The sequence below is a fragment of the Eulemur rufifrons genome, chromosome 24, assembly GCF_041146395.1.
Source record: "Eulemur rufifrons isolate Redbay chromosome 24, OSU_ERuf_1, whole genome shotgun sequence".
Taxonomy (NCBI): Eukaryota; Metazoa; Chordata; class Mammalia; order Primates; family Lemuridae; genus Eulemur; species Eulemur rufifrons.
The window spans coordinates 21,690,873-21,709,077 of NC_091006.1; the positions used below are offsets into that span (position 1 = coordinate 21,690,873).

At 37.4% G+C, this 18,205-nt stretch overlaps 1 protein-coding gene across 4 annotated transcripts in view; it reads left to right on the forward strand.

The window, feature by feature from the left end:
- The first annotated feature begins 1,218 nt into the window (after window positions 1–1,218).
- The window catches only part of ANKRD17 (ankyrin repeat domain 17), a 149,521-nt gene continuing 132,534 nt past the window's right edge, over window positions 1,219–18,205 (forward strand). For 2 of the 4 annotated variants that reach the window (XM_069458213.1, XM_069458215.1), the window contains exon 1: window positions 1,219–1,653. In XM_069458213.1, coding sequence (XP_069314314.1) covers window positions 1,219–1,653 — 435 coding nt within the window. The remainder of the gene's footprint in view (window positions 1,654–18,205) is intronic. The other 2 variants (XM_069458214.1, XM_069458217.1) reach the window with 1 other exon arrangement.

Here is an 18,205-nt window from a genome sequence, read left to right on the forward strand (position 1 = left end):
TAATTCTGAGTTCAATGAGCTACACTATCATTTCAAAAGTCTTGCAAGTTCTTCAGACACCTAAAAATGAACTCACAACCCCCATCACAATATTCCTTCCAAGAAATCTATAGAGGCAAAGATGGCTATTTATGATGCTCACTTCCCAGATAAAAGTTGAGACGCTGAAGGCTGCAAGAGCTAAGTCAGGGTCATTCAGTGGATCGTCTGGAAAGTCTAGCACAGACCCTGCCTCGTTCTCCCGTTTTCCTCCCTTTGGAAACTTCAGAGCTGTAATGATCTTAGACATCACCTAATCGACTTCCTTCACAATGCACACTTGCAAACTCAGACACAGGAAGTCTGTGATTCGAGACTTAAAACTTACGCAAAGAAGACTCTTTCCCCTACACAACCCCATCTCTCAAGAGCCAAAGCCCTATTCCTCGATTTGGCGGTGGAAAAAATGGCCAGGAATAAAACTATGTACAGTAGTTCAGAATGAGGCCCCACCTCCCGGATCTGGCTGAGCGGGCCTCCCCGCTCACAAAGTGCCCGGACCGCGCTTCCGCACCCGCTTCCCACACTGCCCGGGGCCGGCTCCTCTCCAGCCTCCCCGCCCGCCCCATCACCCGCAGCTCTGGGCGCCCGCCGGGGCTCCAGACCTGGCCCTTGAAATCTCACTTTCGCCTTTCGGCCACCTGCGCACCGCCGCTCAGGCGACGGCTGATGGCGTCACCTGCACTTCCGCCTGCGGCTGCGTTCTACTCAAAAGCCAGGAAGGAAGAAGGGAGGGCTGCACGGCTGTGTGTGGGGGAAGTTGCGAGGAAAGAGAAGAAATCCGGGCGCTCGCGAGCGCTCCAGCAGTAACTGCGACCCCTCATCTGTCCCCGCCGCTCCCCCCTCGGAAGCCATCCTAGGCACACTGCCCGGGGTCTTCTTAGTGTCCTGTTCTCCGGGTCTCCTCACACCCGGTCTCCCTCTACGCCTCACCCCGCCTTCCTTTTGCTCCCTCACGCTCCCTCCCTCTCCCTCCCATCGTCAGGCTCCCCGCCCTTAGTATCGCGAGACGAGGTGAGAGCTGGCGGAGCGGCGGCGGCGGCGGCGGCAGTAGAGGTGACCGAGGCGGTGGCGGCGGAGGCGGCACCGATCGCTGTGTCGGCCCCGGTGCAGCCGAAGTCGCGGTAGAGCGTACCCCCACGCCCCTCCCCCGTCCGCGCCCTCCCTCTTTCCCTGGGGATGGAGAAGGCGACGGTTCCGGTGGCGGCGGCGGCGGCGGCGGCTGCTGCTGAGGGAGAAGGGAGCCCCCCGGCGGCGGCGGCTGTGGCGGGCCCCCCCGCGGCGGCGGCGGCGGCAGCAGCGGCGGCGGCGGTGGCGGAGGTCGGCAGCGGCGTTGGCGGCAGCAGCGGGGCTCGCTCGGCCTCGTCTCCTCGTGGGATGGTGCGAGTCTGCGACCTGCTCCTGAAGAAAAAGCCGCCGCAGCAGCAGCAACACCACAAGGCCAAGCGTAACCGGACTTGCCGACCCCCCAGCAGCAGCGAAAGCAGCAGCGACAGCGACAACAGCGGCGGCGGTGGAGGCGGCGGTGGAGGCGGAGGTGGCGGCGGCTGCACCAGCAGCAACAACAGTGAGGAAGAAGACGACGACGACGACGAGGAAGAGGAGGTTTCTGAGGCAAGGCCCTGGCTTCAAAGGAAGGAGGGAGGAAGGGACTATAAAGGATAGGGGCCGAAGGTGGGAGGGGACTTGCGGTGGGACAGATTCCTGTGGGTTGATCTATCTCACGGGCCGGGCTTTCGCCTGCCCCCTTTCTTTCCTCGGCCTAAATTGTGAGGTGTGGGAACGTGGGGGAGGGTGGCTGACACGTGGGGGAGGGAGGCCCACAAAGTCCACGGAGTTGGTGAGCAGCTTGTTACCCTGAGCTGGTTCACATGGTTAAGGATGGAGGGAATTGGTTAGAGTCCCTGTTTGCACACCGGGGGGTGATTTGCCGCCCCGGGCCAGTCGAGCCACCGTATTCCTGGGGCGGGGGCGGGACCAAAGCGGGAGGGGTCAGATAATAGGTAGATGAGTCTCTTGGGGACCGACTAGGAGGTTGGTGAATTTCTCCCAGTTGTGAAGTGGGGGGGAGCAGTTTTGAGGGGAGGGGGCGTAAGATCGTAATGGACTCAGCTAAGTATTTGTGTATGTGAGAGACACGTGAGGAGCTGTACTTTTCCATACTGTTCTGCAGCAGGTTTTTTTTCTCATGACTATTGTGGTTGCTGAAGTAACCTTCACTTCCTTGATCTCTCAAGGAGTTTAGATGAACTGATCTTGTATCCCTATACATTTATCAATAACTTCAAATAACTATAAATGACCGTATACGTTCATAAGTGGATGAAAAACATATTTGATCCCTACATGTTCATACACATACATTTTCAAATGCTTCCTAAGTGAGAAAGAATTAAGCTAGGACCTGTTGTTTTCTAGATGATATGGGGCAATCACAGAGTCTGCTTTGGAGCCAGGCCTGGTTGTGGTGAGTTGGAATAGGAAGGCCTCTTGGTTTGTCCCAGTGATCTGGTTTCATAATAACTTTATAACTTTTCCTGGGTCCACAGACAGGCGGCGTTGCAGGACCTTATTCCTCAAAGAAGGCCTTATAACCCAAAGGCCCAGTAAAACATACTATACTGACAAGCAACTAAGAGTTAGTCTTACTAGTTAATCATCTGTCTTACTACTCTCCTCTCCTTCCTGAAATAGAAAAATCTTGATCTGGACAAAGCAGTAGAGGGAAAACAGCTTAAAGCCTGATTTTAAACTGAGTTCTAAGGAGAACTGAATTATCTAGAAGTACCACTTGCTATTATTCTCTTCTGCAAATGCAGACCAATAATTTGTTGCAAGGCTGGTTTTCTGAAAATTGCATTTATAACATCCTGAGTTCCGTTTGGATGGAGAGGTATTTTTTAAAGGGTTTGAGACTTGTCTATTTGTGGAAGACCAGATTCTCTTTTACCTCAGACTGGATAAAGTTACATAGATAGAGATGTAAGGGTTGAAGTATGTATGCCAAAAAGATGGACTCTCTTTACAATTATTTCCATTTAGCCTATTGGATTGTGAGGATAGGTTTGTGTTGATGGATTTTTTTATTGGCCTAACTGGATGTTTCAGGATAGTGTGTGGCTCAGGCTGCATTTGAAATAATAAAGAGAAAGATGTGATGGGATCCTTATCTCCAGTAGAATCTATTATGATACTTAGAATCACTGAATTGCATGATTCTTCATCTTCGCTAAAATTTATTATGGCACTTAGAATCATTCCACTGTATGATTCTTCTCAAAGGTGAGAAATATTTTATGGATAATCCAGCCCAACCTCTTTATTTTAAAAATGAGGAAAACAAGGCTTAGAGGGAACTGGTTGTGGAGGGTAGTAGCAAAAAGTAGAAATCAAAGTTTTTTAATGGCTCAGACCAGTATACTTTTTAGTGATAATTTTTTTCTTTGTGTCTTCCTCCTGACCCCGGTCAGAAAAATAGGCATGGAATTGCAACACAATCATGCAGCTATGGGCAAAATACCAATATTTTATTAAGATTTTACATTCTCCAAAAAAAAAAAAAAAAAAAAATCAAGCTCTGGTTAGGAACAAGGTGAGCTCATAATGGTTGAATGCAGTACTTATTGGAATATTTTACTGCAAACTTCACATACCTAGGTAGTTTTGTCCGTTGTAATATGGCCTGTTATTAGCCATATAAGCTAATAAGTAAAACTTAGTAATTCCTTAAATCATGAAGAATGGCTATAAGTTTGTAGGTATGTTAATTTTGTGGGTCAGGTTTGTTTTCTTGGAAAATAGGAATGGTATATGTTAACTTTGACCAATTAGGGTAGTGTTTGTTTTTAATGTGCTTTATATTGTCTTCTACTTAGTGGTGTAAACAGTGGGTTTTGTTATTTGTTATAAAGATGAGTCAGGAGAAATAAGTGTAAGAAAGTGCAACCATTAAAAAAAAATCTATACAGGAACATGATGAGGGATGAGCAGTCAGAAAGGAGTACGGTTTGTCTCTGCACTTGCCTCCATCCTTTGACCAAAGTACAGAAATAAATAAAACTGTAAGCTAAATGGGTGAGTTGTGTAACGGTTTTCTTTTAATTACCAGTTTACGTCTCTGCAGAAGTTTAACTTTCTGGAGCTAGGAAATCTTATGGCTAAAATCACAATATTTAAATCCTTTTTCTTCATTCTCTTATAGGATACACAATACAAAAATGTGAATAGCATCCTTGAGATTATCCTTCCAATAAAAATCATTGAAAGGTTAAAAAGGAATATGAAAAGTTATAGTTTTGCAGTATTTAACCTGAAAAAGTAAAGGATAAAACAAAAATACATAGGTTTGCTATGAAGGATAGCTGGATAGTCTCTATATATGCTGAAAGAGGAAAAGTGGAAAGGAGAATCAATTTAAATAAGGAATTTATTTAAAGATGAAGAATAAGAATATAATTCTTATTAGACATTAGAGAAGGTTATTGAAAATTGGATTTTTCCCTAAAGTATTTCAGAATAGGATACTCATGTTTTAGATAATTTGCATAACTTCACATACACCTGGAAACAAAATACCAAGAACTCTCCCTCTTCCCCTTCTATTTGACACAGAACCTTAGATCTAAAATTGAAAATGCATAATCTTCTTGGCTTTCAGTGGATGACTGATCAATATGGAAAATAGAAGTGTATTTCCTAACAAAAAAGCCATGATGGTCTTCTTTTCAAATTAGTGGACTAAATTAGTTAAATTGTGTATTTGACTTGTAAGAAAAAAATGTTGAAATTGGAAAAGTTGATACTTCATTTCAGAAATCACATTGCATTCTATTGAATGCATTTTTTGATATAATTGAATGACAGTGTTTTCTAAAGCAAATTGGATGGGGGAGAACATTTTTGTTGAAGATGCATACAGCATAAAGTTGATCTGAATTCTATCTATTTTTGTAGGTAACCTGTGACTTTATTTATTTATTTATTTTATTTTTTTTATTTGGCTGCTGCTTTAACCCAAACCTGTGACTTTAAATTAAGAGACAAACCTAGTGAAGAAATTTTAGACAAAGGCAGCCAGTAAATAAATTAGTAGTGACTTACCTGGTATTGAAAGGATTTGGAAGGCCAGGGAGAATCTTTTTACAGAAGTCGAGTTGAAAATGAAGGAGAAAGAAAAACTATTTCAGAATTAGGCTGTGTTTCTTCAAGTTTATTTATTTATTTTTTAGTGGAAAAATGCTAGATTCATGTATTGTAATGTTTAGACTCCCAGATTAGCCCAGAAAAGCTTGTTTGTTCCCCCGTTTCTTGTCTTAATTGATGTGGCAGTACTCATAAACTAGATGTTAAAATCTTTGAAGCAGTATTTCTGTCTTGTTGATAATTATCTTGCCTCCTCTCCTGCTTAAGCACAGTACTTGATAAAAAAATTTTTTTCAGTGAATAACTAGGGATGATGCAGAATTCATTTAGAAAACCAAGAGAAGATCCTACCTCCATTCTTGGATCCAGGGCCCCTGAATAGCTGAAATTTGGATTTTAATATCTTTCAGTTTCTTAATTACTTTTGTTAGTGATGATGATCTTTTGTAGGTATTAGGGGAAATGCCAGATAAACTAATGGGAATTGATTATTCAATGCCTGGTAAGTGCCTGAAGCCTCTTAGATATATGTCGATTTTTTTAAAACATCATAAAAACTAACACTTATTCAGTGCCTACTGTGTATGAAGTCTAGGTAATGGTATTCAAATCTTTGTTTCATCATTTACTAGGTTTGTGACCTTGGGCCATTTTACTTAACCTCTCTCTCAGTTTCCTCTTGTAAATGATGTAGATGGTAATAATAGATCCTACTTTATAGTATTGTTAGGAGAATTAAATGGGTTAATGCAGTTTTCATGTGTTCTCATTTTATTCTCACCCTAACCCTATGAAGTAGGCACTTCTGTATTTGTTTCGTTATTCAATAAATGTTTGGCGTTCCCATTGTATACTAGGTATTGTGCTGTACTGGGTAAGCAATGGTGAACAAAATTGTTTTGAGACACATTGATTTTAAAATGCACCAATGAATAGAGATTTTGAGAAGTGTGAGAGTGAGGTTAAATGGTTAAGTGTACTTCTGAATAAGGTGTGTGAGTTTCAGAAGTATTCAAATGTTGGGAGGGGTGTATTTATTAATATTTTATAGGCAAAGATACTGGCTTAGAAGAGTTTTAGGTACATATAGCTAATGAAGTGTGGGGGGGGGGCGGGGGGGACCTAACCTGGGTATGTTTGATGCAAAGCCTGTGGATTTATTCACTCACTCGTTCACTTGCTCTGTTATGCTGTATGTTGTTGAATGCAACATCTCTGATATTGGCATTTCAGATAATGTTAAAACAAATTCAGATAGTCCAAAGAAAGTACTTTTTGGTAGTAGGGCAACCATTAAAGACAAGTTGGCCACCCAGCTTTTATTTTCTTTTCTTGTTCTGAAAAGCTCATTTTAAAAAAAGAAAGCAAGAAATACAGAAAAGAGCAGATGAATATATCTATATTCCCATACTCTAGAATTAACGACTGTCAACAAATTGAAAACTTCATAGTGAAAATTACCCTCTCAATAGAGGCAATCTATTGCTTCTTCCCTGCCTTTTAAGATTTTTACTTTTCAATGTAATTTTTCTTTATTAAACTAAAAAAATTTTTTTTCTTAAATAGGGATTGTTAGGCTGTGAATAACCTGAGATTAAACACAAGATATTGTTGAAGGGGCTTATGAGACTTGTTTTCACTTTCTGTTCCAGCTCCATACTATATGTGCAAACTTCTCTTTCAGTAGTCAGAGAGGTCTATGACCCCTTCTTCTCTCTCTCCCACCTTGTTATTTTGAAACATTCTCAGGCAGAGGTAGGGAATCTAGCAGCCATTTATTTGGCTTGTTTAGAGTTTGGAAACTGCTTCTAAATAAGAAGGTAATGTGGTAACAAAGAAGTTGTGAAGTAGTGAGTCCAAGATTGAGCTGTTCTTTCTGGTAACCCAGCCCTAATCTTCATATCTTGCCCTTGAAGTGATGAAGTAGTTTATATCTAGTGTGTTATGGACTGTTCAGATCTAAAGGCTGAAACCTTGTCTTACTCATCTTTATATCTTCTACTGTATAGTATCGTGTGTTGTGCAAGCCTTTGCATCTTACCTCTGCTAGGTTTTTATGAAGTCTGATCTCTGAAGTAAGAATATTTCACAAGTATTTCTTTATTAGCCACTTACTCTGGGAAATATTTGGGACCTGAAGTCTTAAAGTAACAGAACTTGGTTGCAGCTATTTACAGTGGACACCTATGAGATGTTTAATTCTGAGTTTAGTCATTATTAACCTCACCAACTTAATTGGAGTTAGTATTGTGAAAGTTTTCAGTGTTTAATAATCACCAAAGCAGCACATTTTGACTCCCAGAAATTCACTAGACTTTTTGTTAGACTGCTTTTACCATTTGTTTAGGAAACAATTTTTAGGTCCTTGAGGCAGTGTAGTTGCATTTATGACAGTAGTTTATCTGAATTTTTATAAAAATAGTTTAGTGGGTTGGAAAATGTGGATGTAATGAGGATTTTTATAATTTTTGCATACTTGACCACAGACAGATGAAAAGGAATTCTCACTTCACACTGATTAAGTGAAGTCGGCCTTATGTTTTTGTTAGGACCAATAGGAGGCACCAACATCCATGGTGTAACCTATGCCAAACCTTACTTTTTCAGTTTTCATCTTTTCAGAAGAGCAAGTCATTAGGGAATTGAAGGTGGTGGGTTCCTAGGAATACTCTTCTAGTCCCTGGAACTTTACCTGTTGGAGTTATGCCCATACATTTGCTACCCTGGAGCAAAATACCCTTCTTGACTTAGGATGGTTCACTTTTTAACTTCCTTTTTTTTTTTTTTCCTCCAACGTTGAGATGTGAACACATTTTTTTTTTTTTTTTTTTTTGTCTTTAGAACTTATTGAGTCATGAAAGGAAGTATAATTGTGGAGCAATATAAGTGTCATTTTTAACATGATTTATAATTTGGGGTTTTTAATTATTGAAAAGGGAAATACTGGATTTTATTTTCCCTAAGAATGCTATGAATTTTCAAATTAATATAGATCAAATTGAAAGCATAATTTAGGTTGCCTTTTGTCATCCTACAGATTTCATAGACATTACATGATCTTTTAAAAGAGTTGATTTTCTAAGTTTCCTTCTGAATAAGACTAGAGGTAAAAGGGTTGGGAGAAAGAACTGTGAAGATTTTACGTTTAAAAGATCAGAGTACTTTACAAATTCCTATTGGAGCCAATATTATTAAATATTTAGTGTCTTTATAAACAATTTTGGTATATGGGGAAATCTTTCAAAGCCTGCAGACAGATCATAGTAAATTGTGCTGATGAGAGTGGACAAGATTATTGAGAACAAATTGAAAAATGTTAAATAGGTTTTTATGAGTCAGGGGTGAAAAATGTGCTATTTTGGGTAAATGGTCTGAAACATAACACGCTTTTTTTTTTTTTTTTTAGCATAAGCTTACCATAATGTTGTGTGAGGTTAAATAAGGTATTGGAAATAACCAAAATCATAATTCTTACTTTAAATAATGCTGCGATACATCTGCACATAACAGATTATATATATTTCTGGCTGCTCTGCCATGAAAATGATGACTAAAACAAGGAAAGGTCTAGAGAGGGGTAGTTTAAAAATGATTGGAGGGTTAGGGATGGAATCCATGATTAAGGAGGATTGTAGATTTTACTTAATTATATTCTTATTGCTTATTACTTAATGTTCAAATTTACCAGTTACTAAAACTGAATTATAACATGGAGAAAATCGTGAGGTGTACCAGATAGTGCTATTTCAATTTTGAAAATAAGTAAACTCCTTTTTCATTTCTTGAGATAATTTGAAAGTACAGACTAGACATGGCATATTTATAGAACTAGCCTAAGACTGTGCATCTTTAGCAGTGAATTTTGCCTCCCCCTCTTTCCTCTTCCCCAAAAGACTATTAACTAGTCTAATTTAACCTTTCATTTTTTCATTCTCCCATTTCCCCCCAAAGAGAAAAACAGGAAAAAACAGAGTGAAGAAATAAAAACCTATTCTAAAATTATTTCTTGGTATGGTTTTTTATTCATGGATTGTCTCTTAATTGGTTAAAAAATGTTTGATTGAAAACTGTTTCAAAGGAATCTTTGGAAAGATTGGTTCTGTTTTGAATTTGGAATAAATATACATTAACATGGGCATCTCTTTTCCTTTCGTTCTTTCCCTGTCACCCTAAATCTGAAACCTGAGAAGAAAAGGAAGTCCTCCTGTTTTGTGTTTTACCATGTCCATTTCCAGTTCAGCCTTTGACACCATTATAGTCTCTTTCTTTCTATGCCCTGTTTCCATCTTATTTTTTGTATGGAACTAATAATGAAAATAGTGTTTCAAAGCCTCTCATGTAGCTCTTAATAGTGGGAGATGAAGTGTAGGAGTGAATTATTTTATTTGACAAACATTTATTGAGTATCTGCTATATGTGTGTTTGTTTTCATTACCTAATAATCTCAACCATTTCCTTCCCGGTGAATATGAAAAAATTAGCTATATTTAAAAATCACAGCTGTATGTATTAAACATGTGTGAGTTAAATGAATTTATACATGCTGTAGTTAGTAAAACTTACATACATGGAAACTTAGCACTGTGATAGAATTCAGTTTTCTGTATGAGTTTTAGCTGATAGCTATAACTATTAGTGATACTGTTTGAATTAAATTTATTTAAGGAGCATTATTGAGACAGTAAAATCACTTAGGGATTATGAGTGATTTGAAGAAACTGAGACGTTATTCCTAAATTAATAAAAAATGTAAATCTTGTTGAGATAATGCTAATAATAATTTAAAACTGTGAAGATGATTTTAATCCTCTCTAAGTCCTGTACTTTATTTGGGAGTCTGTGTAGTTTTTGGTGTAACTGTGTGCCTTATGATTGTAGGGATCATTTTGTTTCTGCTTTGAATATTAGGAGGGTAGAGTTCACATCGTTTATGTGTATCTCTTGGAATACTCAGTGGGTTTTGATATTTTGTTTCTGGTTTTTTTTTTTTCGATGAGGTTTGTATATGTCATTTTTCCAGAGTGTCCTTGACAACCAAATTACACTAAAGAGTCATCCATTCTAATTTTACCCTGAAGATTTTGTAGTAAGAAAGGAGATATCTATATTAGTGTATACTTGTGATTACTGCAGGTAGAGATCTGTTAAAATATGAGAAATTGAATTACAGGACAGTGTAGGATGAAAAATACCTTTTAAATTATATTTTAAATATAGTGTTTCATATAATTAAATGTTATTCATTAATTAAACATTATACTTATTCAAAAAGATCTTGAGAAGAATACAAAAATCATCTATGATCCTGTTCTCCAGAATTAATCATTACCTGAAATCTGTCTTTTCATTTTTTTCCTTGTATATTTATCAAATTATCTTTCATGAAGAACAGAGGTGTCACTTAAAAATTTTGCTTGCTGAAAGTTTTATTGATATATCAATTGAAGAGATGAATCTTCAGATAATGATTATGTATTTAGCTATAAAAACTAATGAATATATTCATACTTATTTTAAAAAGTTTTCTAATACATAGGGGGTTTTATCCCATTTTTCAGAGTAAATGCCGCTAAGAGCTTGCTATATATCAAATATTTCAGTTTCTTTATGAGACAGAGTGTGTTTGTGTGTGTGCGCGCACGCGTGTGTGTGTGTGTGTGTGTGTGTATGTGTATGTGTGGTATGTGTGTCTGATAGAGTACTTTAGAATTTGCCACATTGTTCTCATTTACTTATGAATGTTTCATAATATGAATGTTCTTGATTTGTATTCTCTTTTATGTGGTAGACATTTAGATTATTTTCACTACATTGTTATTACAAATATAAACTGAAGTGAACATCCTTTTACAGTTATTTTTGAGTACAAAAATATTTCTTTGAGATGGATTCCTGGAAATGGAATTGCTGGGCCAGAGGGTATGCACATGTTAAATTTGATAAATACTCCCAAGTTTTACTTCCATCAACAGTATTTCAGAATGCTCCTGGATATGGTCAATTTTCTTAGTTTTAAAAATCTGTTAAATAAAAAATGGTGTTTTGTTTTCATTTTCCTGATTACTAGCAACACTGAGTAATATCTTTATTTAAATTTCTTTTGAAAAATTTTTTTTAATCCCTTTGCCTATTCTGTTAGGATTGTCTTGTCTTTTTCTTAGTGATTTGTTGGTGCTATTTATTTTTATGGGTATTAATTCTTCATGGTGTTGTTACACATGTTCTCTGTTTACATTGTTTTCACAATGTAGAAAGCATTTTATTTTTGTTTAGTAAAATTGTTGTTGTTTTATGACTTCTGGAGATCTTCCTCACCTCAGTATTTTAAAATTCTTAGAAATTTTCTTTTGACACATTTGTCCTTTGTTTTCCAAAGATACATGAGTCTCTTTTTGGATATAGTATTTAATTGTTGCATCCATTTCTTATGTACTCTTTTCTGTAACAATTGACCAATTCTTGCTGCTTGAAAGAAAAGTACCCCTCTCTTTGTTTATGTAATACCATCTTCTCCTGTTTCTACCGTACTGACTTCTTTTTGGTTGTCTTGCTTCTTCCTAACCCCCCTCTGTGTATATCCTTTGATTATTTACCTCATTGCTCGGTCCTGAGCCCTTTTCTGTCTTGTATCTGGCCTCACTTCTTAGGTAATTTTATTTATTGGCCTGTTGTATATCTATATGCCCCTGACTCTCAAGTTTACATCTCCAATCTAAACTTTTCTTCTTGAGCATTAGACCTACCTTCTGGCCACCCAACATTTGTGCAAACCTTCTTTCCAACACCTAATCCTCTATCCTCAAGAGAATCAAAGTCCCACTCAATTACTACATATAGCTAAGAGTGGAAGATATCTACATAATGCCTTTCCTCATCAGTCCAGTAATCTATAAGATAATAATTTATCTCTCCTGCTTTTTTCCCCCACTCATTGTATATCAGTGAGTAGGAATAGGATAATTATAATAAAAGCTCTTTTAGAGAAGGGAAGAATAGGAAGTACACAGCGGTCATTGGTCCATATTGATAATGAAGTCCTTCTGGGGAGGAGTTGGGAAGGAGGTGCTATGGCCACTGTGTAAGTTTCTCAGTTTGACTGATTTTGCTGTATGGGAGGAATGATCTTTTCACTGTTTGTGTCCTGGGCTTTATTCTTTAGATGATTTTTCCTTATTTTCTTTCTTTGCTATTTCTGAAGTAGTAGGCATTAGGGAGTATGATATCCCTAGGAACTGTACAACCTCTATAGCCTAACAGTTGGTATAGATTCGAGGCCTGCAGGGTTAAAGTTCAATCTTAAGATTTTTAGGCCATTGGTGTAGTTTGGTGATAAAACTCTTCCAAAAATTTAATAGATTTTGATTTTATTTTCTTTAAATTAGAAACATGTGACATTAACTGTAGCAAAAGCTCTCTTCTAGTCCTAAGTTTTTGAAACCTGTTGATTCTGTTTCTTATTGGTCTCTGTGCTAGGCCTGTTTCTTTCTTTCTTGTTTCCTGGCTACCTTGAGGGCATCTGAAATAGTATATAGTCTTAGATGATGTATCTGTCAGGGTTTAACCAGAGAAGCAGAACAAATAGGGGATTTATATATGATTGATTGATAGATATATTTTAAGAGATTTATTACAAGAAATTGACTTCTGTGATCGTGAGGGCTGGCTAAGCAAGTCTGAAATCTGTATGGCAGGCAGTTAGGGAGGAAAGATTGTGGGCAAGCTGAACCTCTGGACTTATGCCGAAGCTATTGTCTCTCCACAGGCAGTAAGGAAAGGAAGATCTAGTGAAGAGAGAACAATTGTAGACTCAGCTGCAGTTAGGAGTTTCATTTGCTAGAAAGAGCCTGATCTCTTTTTAAGAGCTAACTTGACTAGTTCAGACTCACTAATGACCACTGTAGTTTGAAGTCAGCCGATTAGGGACTGTAATTATATCCACAAAATCCATTCATAACAGACCCTAGATTAGTATTTGATTAAATAACTGAGAAAAGGTGTTTGTGCACTACAAAATGGCTGCTGTCCTCCCTTCTCTTTTCATTTAGCCTAACCAAGTTGACATATCAGAAACCATCACAGGTGAGAAAGTGAATTTTTTTTTTTTTTTTTTTAACTAACCCCATGGTCCCCCGAAAAGCAACTCTTAACCTGATCTTTGCTACTACCTGACAAAGAATCTTTGAGATTACAAAGTTATCTCCTTGTATTTAGAGCATAGAAGCAGTTGCTTTCTAGCCTGAGAGACCCCAAATTACTAAACTCTTGTAGGTTGGGGTTTGCAGGTGAGAGAGCTTCTCTTAGTAGTTTTCATATCTGTCTCTGCTTGCAAATTGCCTTATTTGTAGCTGAACTGATCTTTTTGATCTTTAAATAGCCAACACACACCAATATTCTGAGTTTTCCTAACTGCTTTTCTCAGAAATACCGACTTGGTAAGGCATGTGGTGTGCCCTCCTTATTATTGTAGGCAAGAGTTTTACTAAATGTTTATAACTACATAACAGGAATCAATAGCTCTCTCGCCCGAGATATGTTTCCTTACTTCCTGTCCTCTAAGAAGCTTTATCAGAGTTTTTAGGAGTTTGTTATGGCAGCATTGTCACTTCTAATTAACTGTATTAATTAAGGTGTAGGATGAGTGGTTTGAGCAAAGAGATTCCAAAACACATGTAGTTTAGGCAAGATAGAAGTTTGTTTCTCTTTTATGTGCTACTCCAGGGGTAGACTTTCAGGTTGTTCATAGTTCTTGCAGCCTTATTGCTACACCATCTCTTAAGATGTTTGTCCTATACTGTAGCCACTAGCTACTGAGCCCTTGAAATATGGCAGGTGCATCTGAGGATCTGAATCTTTAATTTTATTTACTCTTAATTTAATTTAAATAATCACATCTAGCTAGTGGTTATCATATTGGAGAGTAGAGATATAGAACATTTGCATCATCACAGAAAGTTTTATTAGACAGCTCTGCCTTGTGGTGTTGACTTCATCTACAAGGTCTCATGTAGCTCATCAGTATCATGTCCATATTTCGGCCTGTTCCAGGATGAATTTTGTACCCCCAACATATACATATTGAAGCCCTAACCCCAAGTACCTCAGAATGTTATTGCATTTGGAGATAAGGCCTTTAAATCATATGGGTAGGCTTTAATCCAAGCTGACTGGTGTCCTTACAAGAAGAGGAAATTTGGACACAGAAAGAATACCAGGGATGTATGTACACAGAGAAAAGACCATGTAAGGATATAGCGAGAAAGTGGCTGTCTGCAACCCAAGGAGAGAAGCCGCTAGAGAAACTAAATCTGCTGACACCCTGACCTGGGACTTTGAGCCTCTGGAACTGTGAGGAAATAAATGTTTGTTGTTTAAATCACCCAGTGTATGGTATTTTGTCATGGCAGCCCTAGTAAACTAATGTATAGCCCATGAGAAATAGGAAACATAAAGGTGAGCATGAAGTTTCCTTTTAAGGAATTGACCAAGGAGTTGCAATTGTGATTTTCTGTTATATACCATTGTTTACAACTTGGTTATGTGGTCACACCTAGGACTTAGCTCTTCCTAGGTGGCCATATACTCAGAGAAAACTTGAGGAGAAGTGGTTTTTTACTAAAAGAAGGGGAGTGTGGATATTGGGGGATAATTATTGTCTTATACTAATATAATTCTAGAATTACATTGTCCTAATGGCTAGCAGTACTAGAGAAAAAGTCATTCCTGGTTCCTGAAATGATATTTTGGCCTAGCTTTTGTCATGTGTCCATTCTTGAACCAGCCAGTGTCTGTCACTAAGGAAAAAGATGCTTTGTTTGAGAGTAGTTGTTTTTCCACCCTGTGCAGGAGGTGGACTAGAAGAGGCCCATTCCTACCTGAGCCTCACAGAATGGTTTCCCAAAGAGAGAGGGTTTCTGTTGCCAAAAGGGTGTGGTGGGAGAATGGAAAGGGAATGAATATTGGATGTAATACCTACAAAGTGTACCTTCAGTCTTTCCATCTCTACTACCATTACTCTAGCCCTGGCTATTTCTTGGACTTCATAGTTGCCTCCTAATTTGCTCTCCTAGCTTTTGTCTCCTGATACTTTATTCATTCTTCATGTAGCAGCTAGCCTAATCTTTCTGAAATGTATATCATTATATGCTCTTTGAACACAATCCAAACTCCTACCTTGGCCTGCAAGACTTTGTATGGCTGCTCCTTATTGTTTTAGCCTTTTCCAGTTCATTCACAATCCTCTAGTCATACTGATTTTTCTGTTCTCAGAACATGCAGACTTCCTGGCTTGGGGTCTTTTTACTTTCCTCTTAGTGTGTTCTGCCTCTGGTTCTTTGTTCTTTCTCATCCTTTATGTTTGAGCTTAGATATTTTACCCTGTCTAGGATTGTTGGAGGAACTTTCTCCCACTATATCTCCTCTTCTCCTACCTCCCTTTCAGTTTTCTGCCTGTAACTGGGTAAGTGGCACCGAGGTGAGAAATAGGAGCCCTATTGGTCTTTCACCAAGCTTTATTAGTATTAAATACTTCAATGAACTCTTAGGTCTCTTTCTTTCCACTTAAGAGGGAATTTGGGGGAAGGGATGAGGGAATTGGAGTGTTTAACACTCCCAAATTCCTAATAGTCATTTGTTTATTTCTTTTTCCTTTTTTAAAAAAATTTTTTTATTGAGGTTAAATGTACATATAATTTACAATTTTTACCATTCATTTATTTCTGTACCTACATCAATTTTAGTTATTATTAGTTGAACCTTACAAAATTGCTGTTATTGTAAGTCAGAAGTCGGCAAATGTCTTTGCTTTCATATGATTCGACCTATCATGTTAGCATGCTTTGATATCTTCAAAGGCAACTCTACCTCATTGAGCTTCTTTGTCAAGAGTTCTGTATATTGTATATTGAACTTGTCAGCTGTGCTTTGGAATCATGTTTTGTAAACTGTCGTAAAATGTTCTCATTGATACTTTGGTAGGCTATACATTGAAATTTAGATTAATTTGGGGGAGAAATAGACTTATAATATTCAATATTACCATTCAGAAACTTGGCGTGCCTCTATGTTTTCAGGCCTTTCATCTGTCTTTAATAAAATTTTATATTTTCATATAGGTTTTGCACATTTCTTATGGTGTTTATTCAGATTATTTTATAGTCCTTATTGCTATCGTGAATGGTATCCTTTATTCCATTATACTTTCTAATTAGTTATTGTTGGAGTATAGGAACCTATTGATTTTGGTATTTTGAACTTGTATATAGCCACTAAACTGAATTCTCTCATTAAGTCAGTTTATTCTGTTGAATTTTCTGAATCTATTCTTATTGTGAATTGTAATCATAGATTTCTTAATATTAAACTGTGTTTGGAATACTTGGTATGATGAAGTATTATTTGAACACACTGTTGGATTTGGTTTCGTTAACAATATATATTTTCTGTGAAAATTATCTATTTCATGTTAGATTTTCAAATTTGTTTGAAGAAACTGAAAGTATTTCTTTCCTTACATTAGTCTTTTAAAGATTTCTCTTGTACAGATTCAATTTGTATGTATCCTCTTTGCTTTCAATCCTGTATGTTGTGGTTTTAACCATATTTACCACTGAGATGTTAGAAAGGAGTTTGATCAAGTGCTTTTTTTGACCTCTGTATAGTTTAGTACTTTTTAAAAGTGGCTTAAGTAATTTATTGCCTACTTCTTTTTTTTTTAAATAATAACTTTAAACATTTTTTAAATTATGGTCAACAATGTATCATAAAATTTACTCTCTTAACCATTTGTGAGTGTGCAGTTCAGTAGTGTTAAGTATATTCACAGTATTGTACACCAAATTTCTAGAACTTTTTCAACTTGCAAAACTGAAATTCTACACCCGTTGAACAGCCTCACATTTCCCCTTCCTCCTCAGCTCCTGGCAACCACCATTCTACTTTCTGTTTCTATTAATTTGTCTACCTCATATAAGTGGAACCATACCGTATTTGTCTTTTTGTGACTGCCTTGTTTCAGTTAACATAATGTTCTCAAGGTTCATCCGTGTTGTAGCATGTGACGGGACTTCCTTTTTAAGGCTAAATAATGTTCTATTATACGTATGTATCACATTTTGTTCATCAGCTGATAAGCATTTGGGTTGCTTCCATGTCTTGGTTGTTGTGGCTCTTAGTTTTTACATTTAATTCATTTATTTCCAACGTAAATGGGTTCATGAAGGAAGATAGGAACTTAAATCTTTTTTTTTTTTCTTTTTAAAAATTTCCAACCAGGCACGGTGGCCCACACCTGTAATTTCAGCACTTTGGGAGGCTGAGGCAGAAGGATACCTTGAGCCCAGGAGTTTGAGGCTTCAGTGAGCTTGATTGTGACATTGCACTGCAGCCTAGGTGACAGAGTGAGACTCTGTCTCTCAAACAATAAAAAATAAAAAATAAAAAAAATTTACAAGTTTCCGTACACAGTGTTGAGGAACTTATTTCCGAGTAGTTAATCAGTTGATGTAGCTGTTTCATAGTCTATCCTTTCCCACTCTTTGAAGTTCTATCTTTATTTCATATATGTATACAACAGAATAATAAATTGCTCAAAAATACATCTGCTCAGTATATAAATCTTTATATGTACTGAATTTGTATAAGCTGAAGGTCGACATAATAAATTGGTTTTATTAAGCCGTTTTCTATGTTACTTGATAAGTAGCTAACATCTGTGTAGGGTTTTATGGCTAACAAAGTAATTTTACATATTTTTTCATTTAATCCAGTCAATGATCTTTTGAAGCAGTGTTTTTTTCTGCTATCTCTTAAGCCTCTAAATAGGCTTTGCTTCTTTCTTTCCTTCCTCCCTCCCTTACATATTTCTAGTAAAGAAGTAAAAGTGCTTTTCTGAAGAAGATAAGAGCAGCACTGGCATCTATACAGTGTTCTTACTGATTTGTGTGATGTCGTTAGTTTTATCTAGACTGTCTTTGGACTTGAAAATCTCCATACGTTATTAGTGCAGGACCTATAAACTGAATGTCTT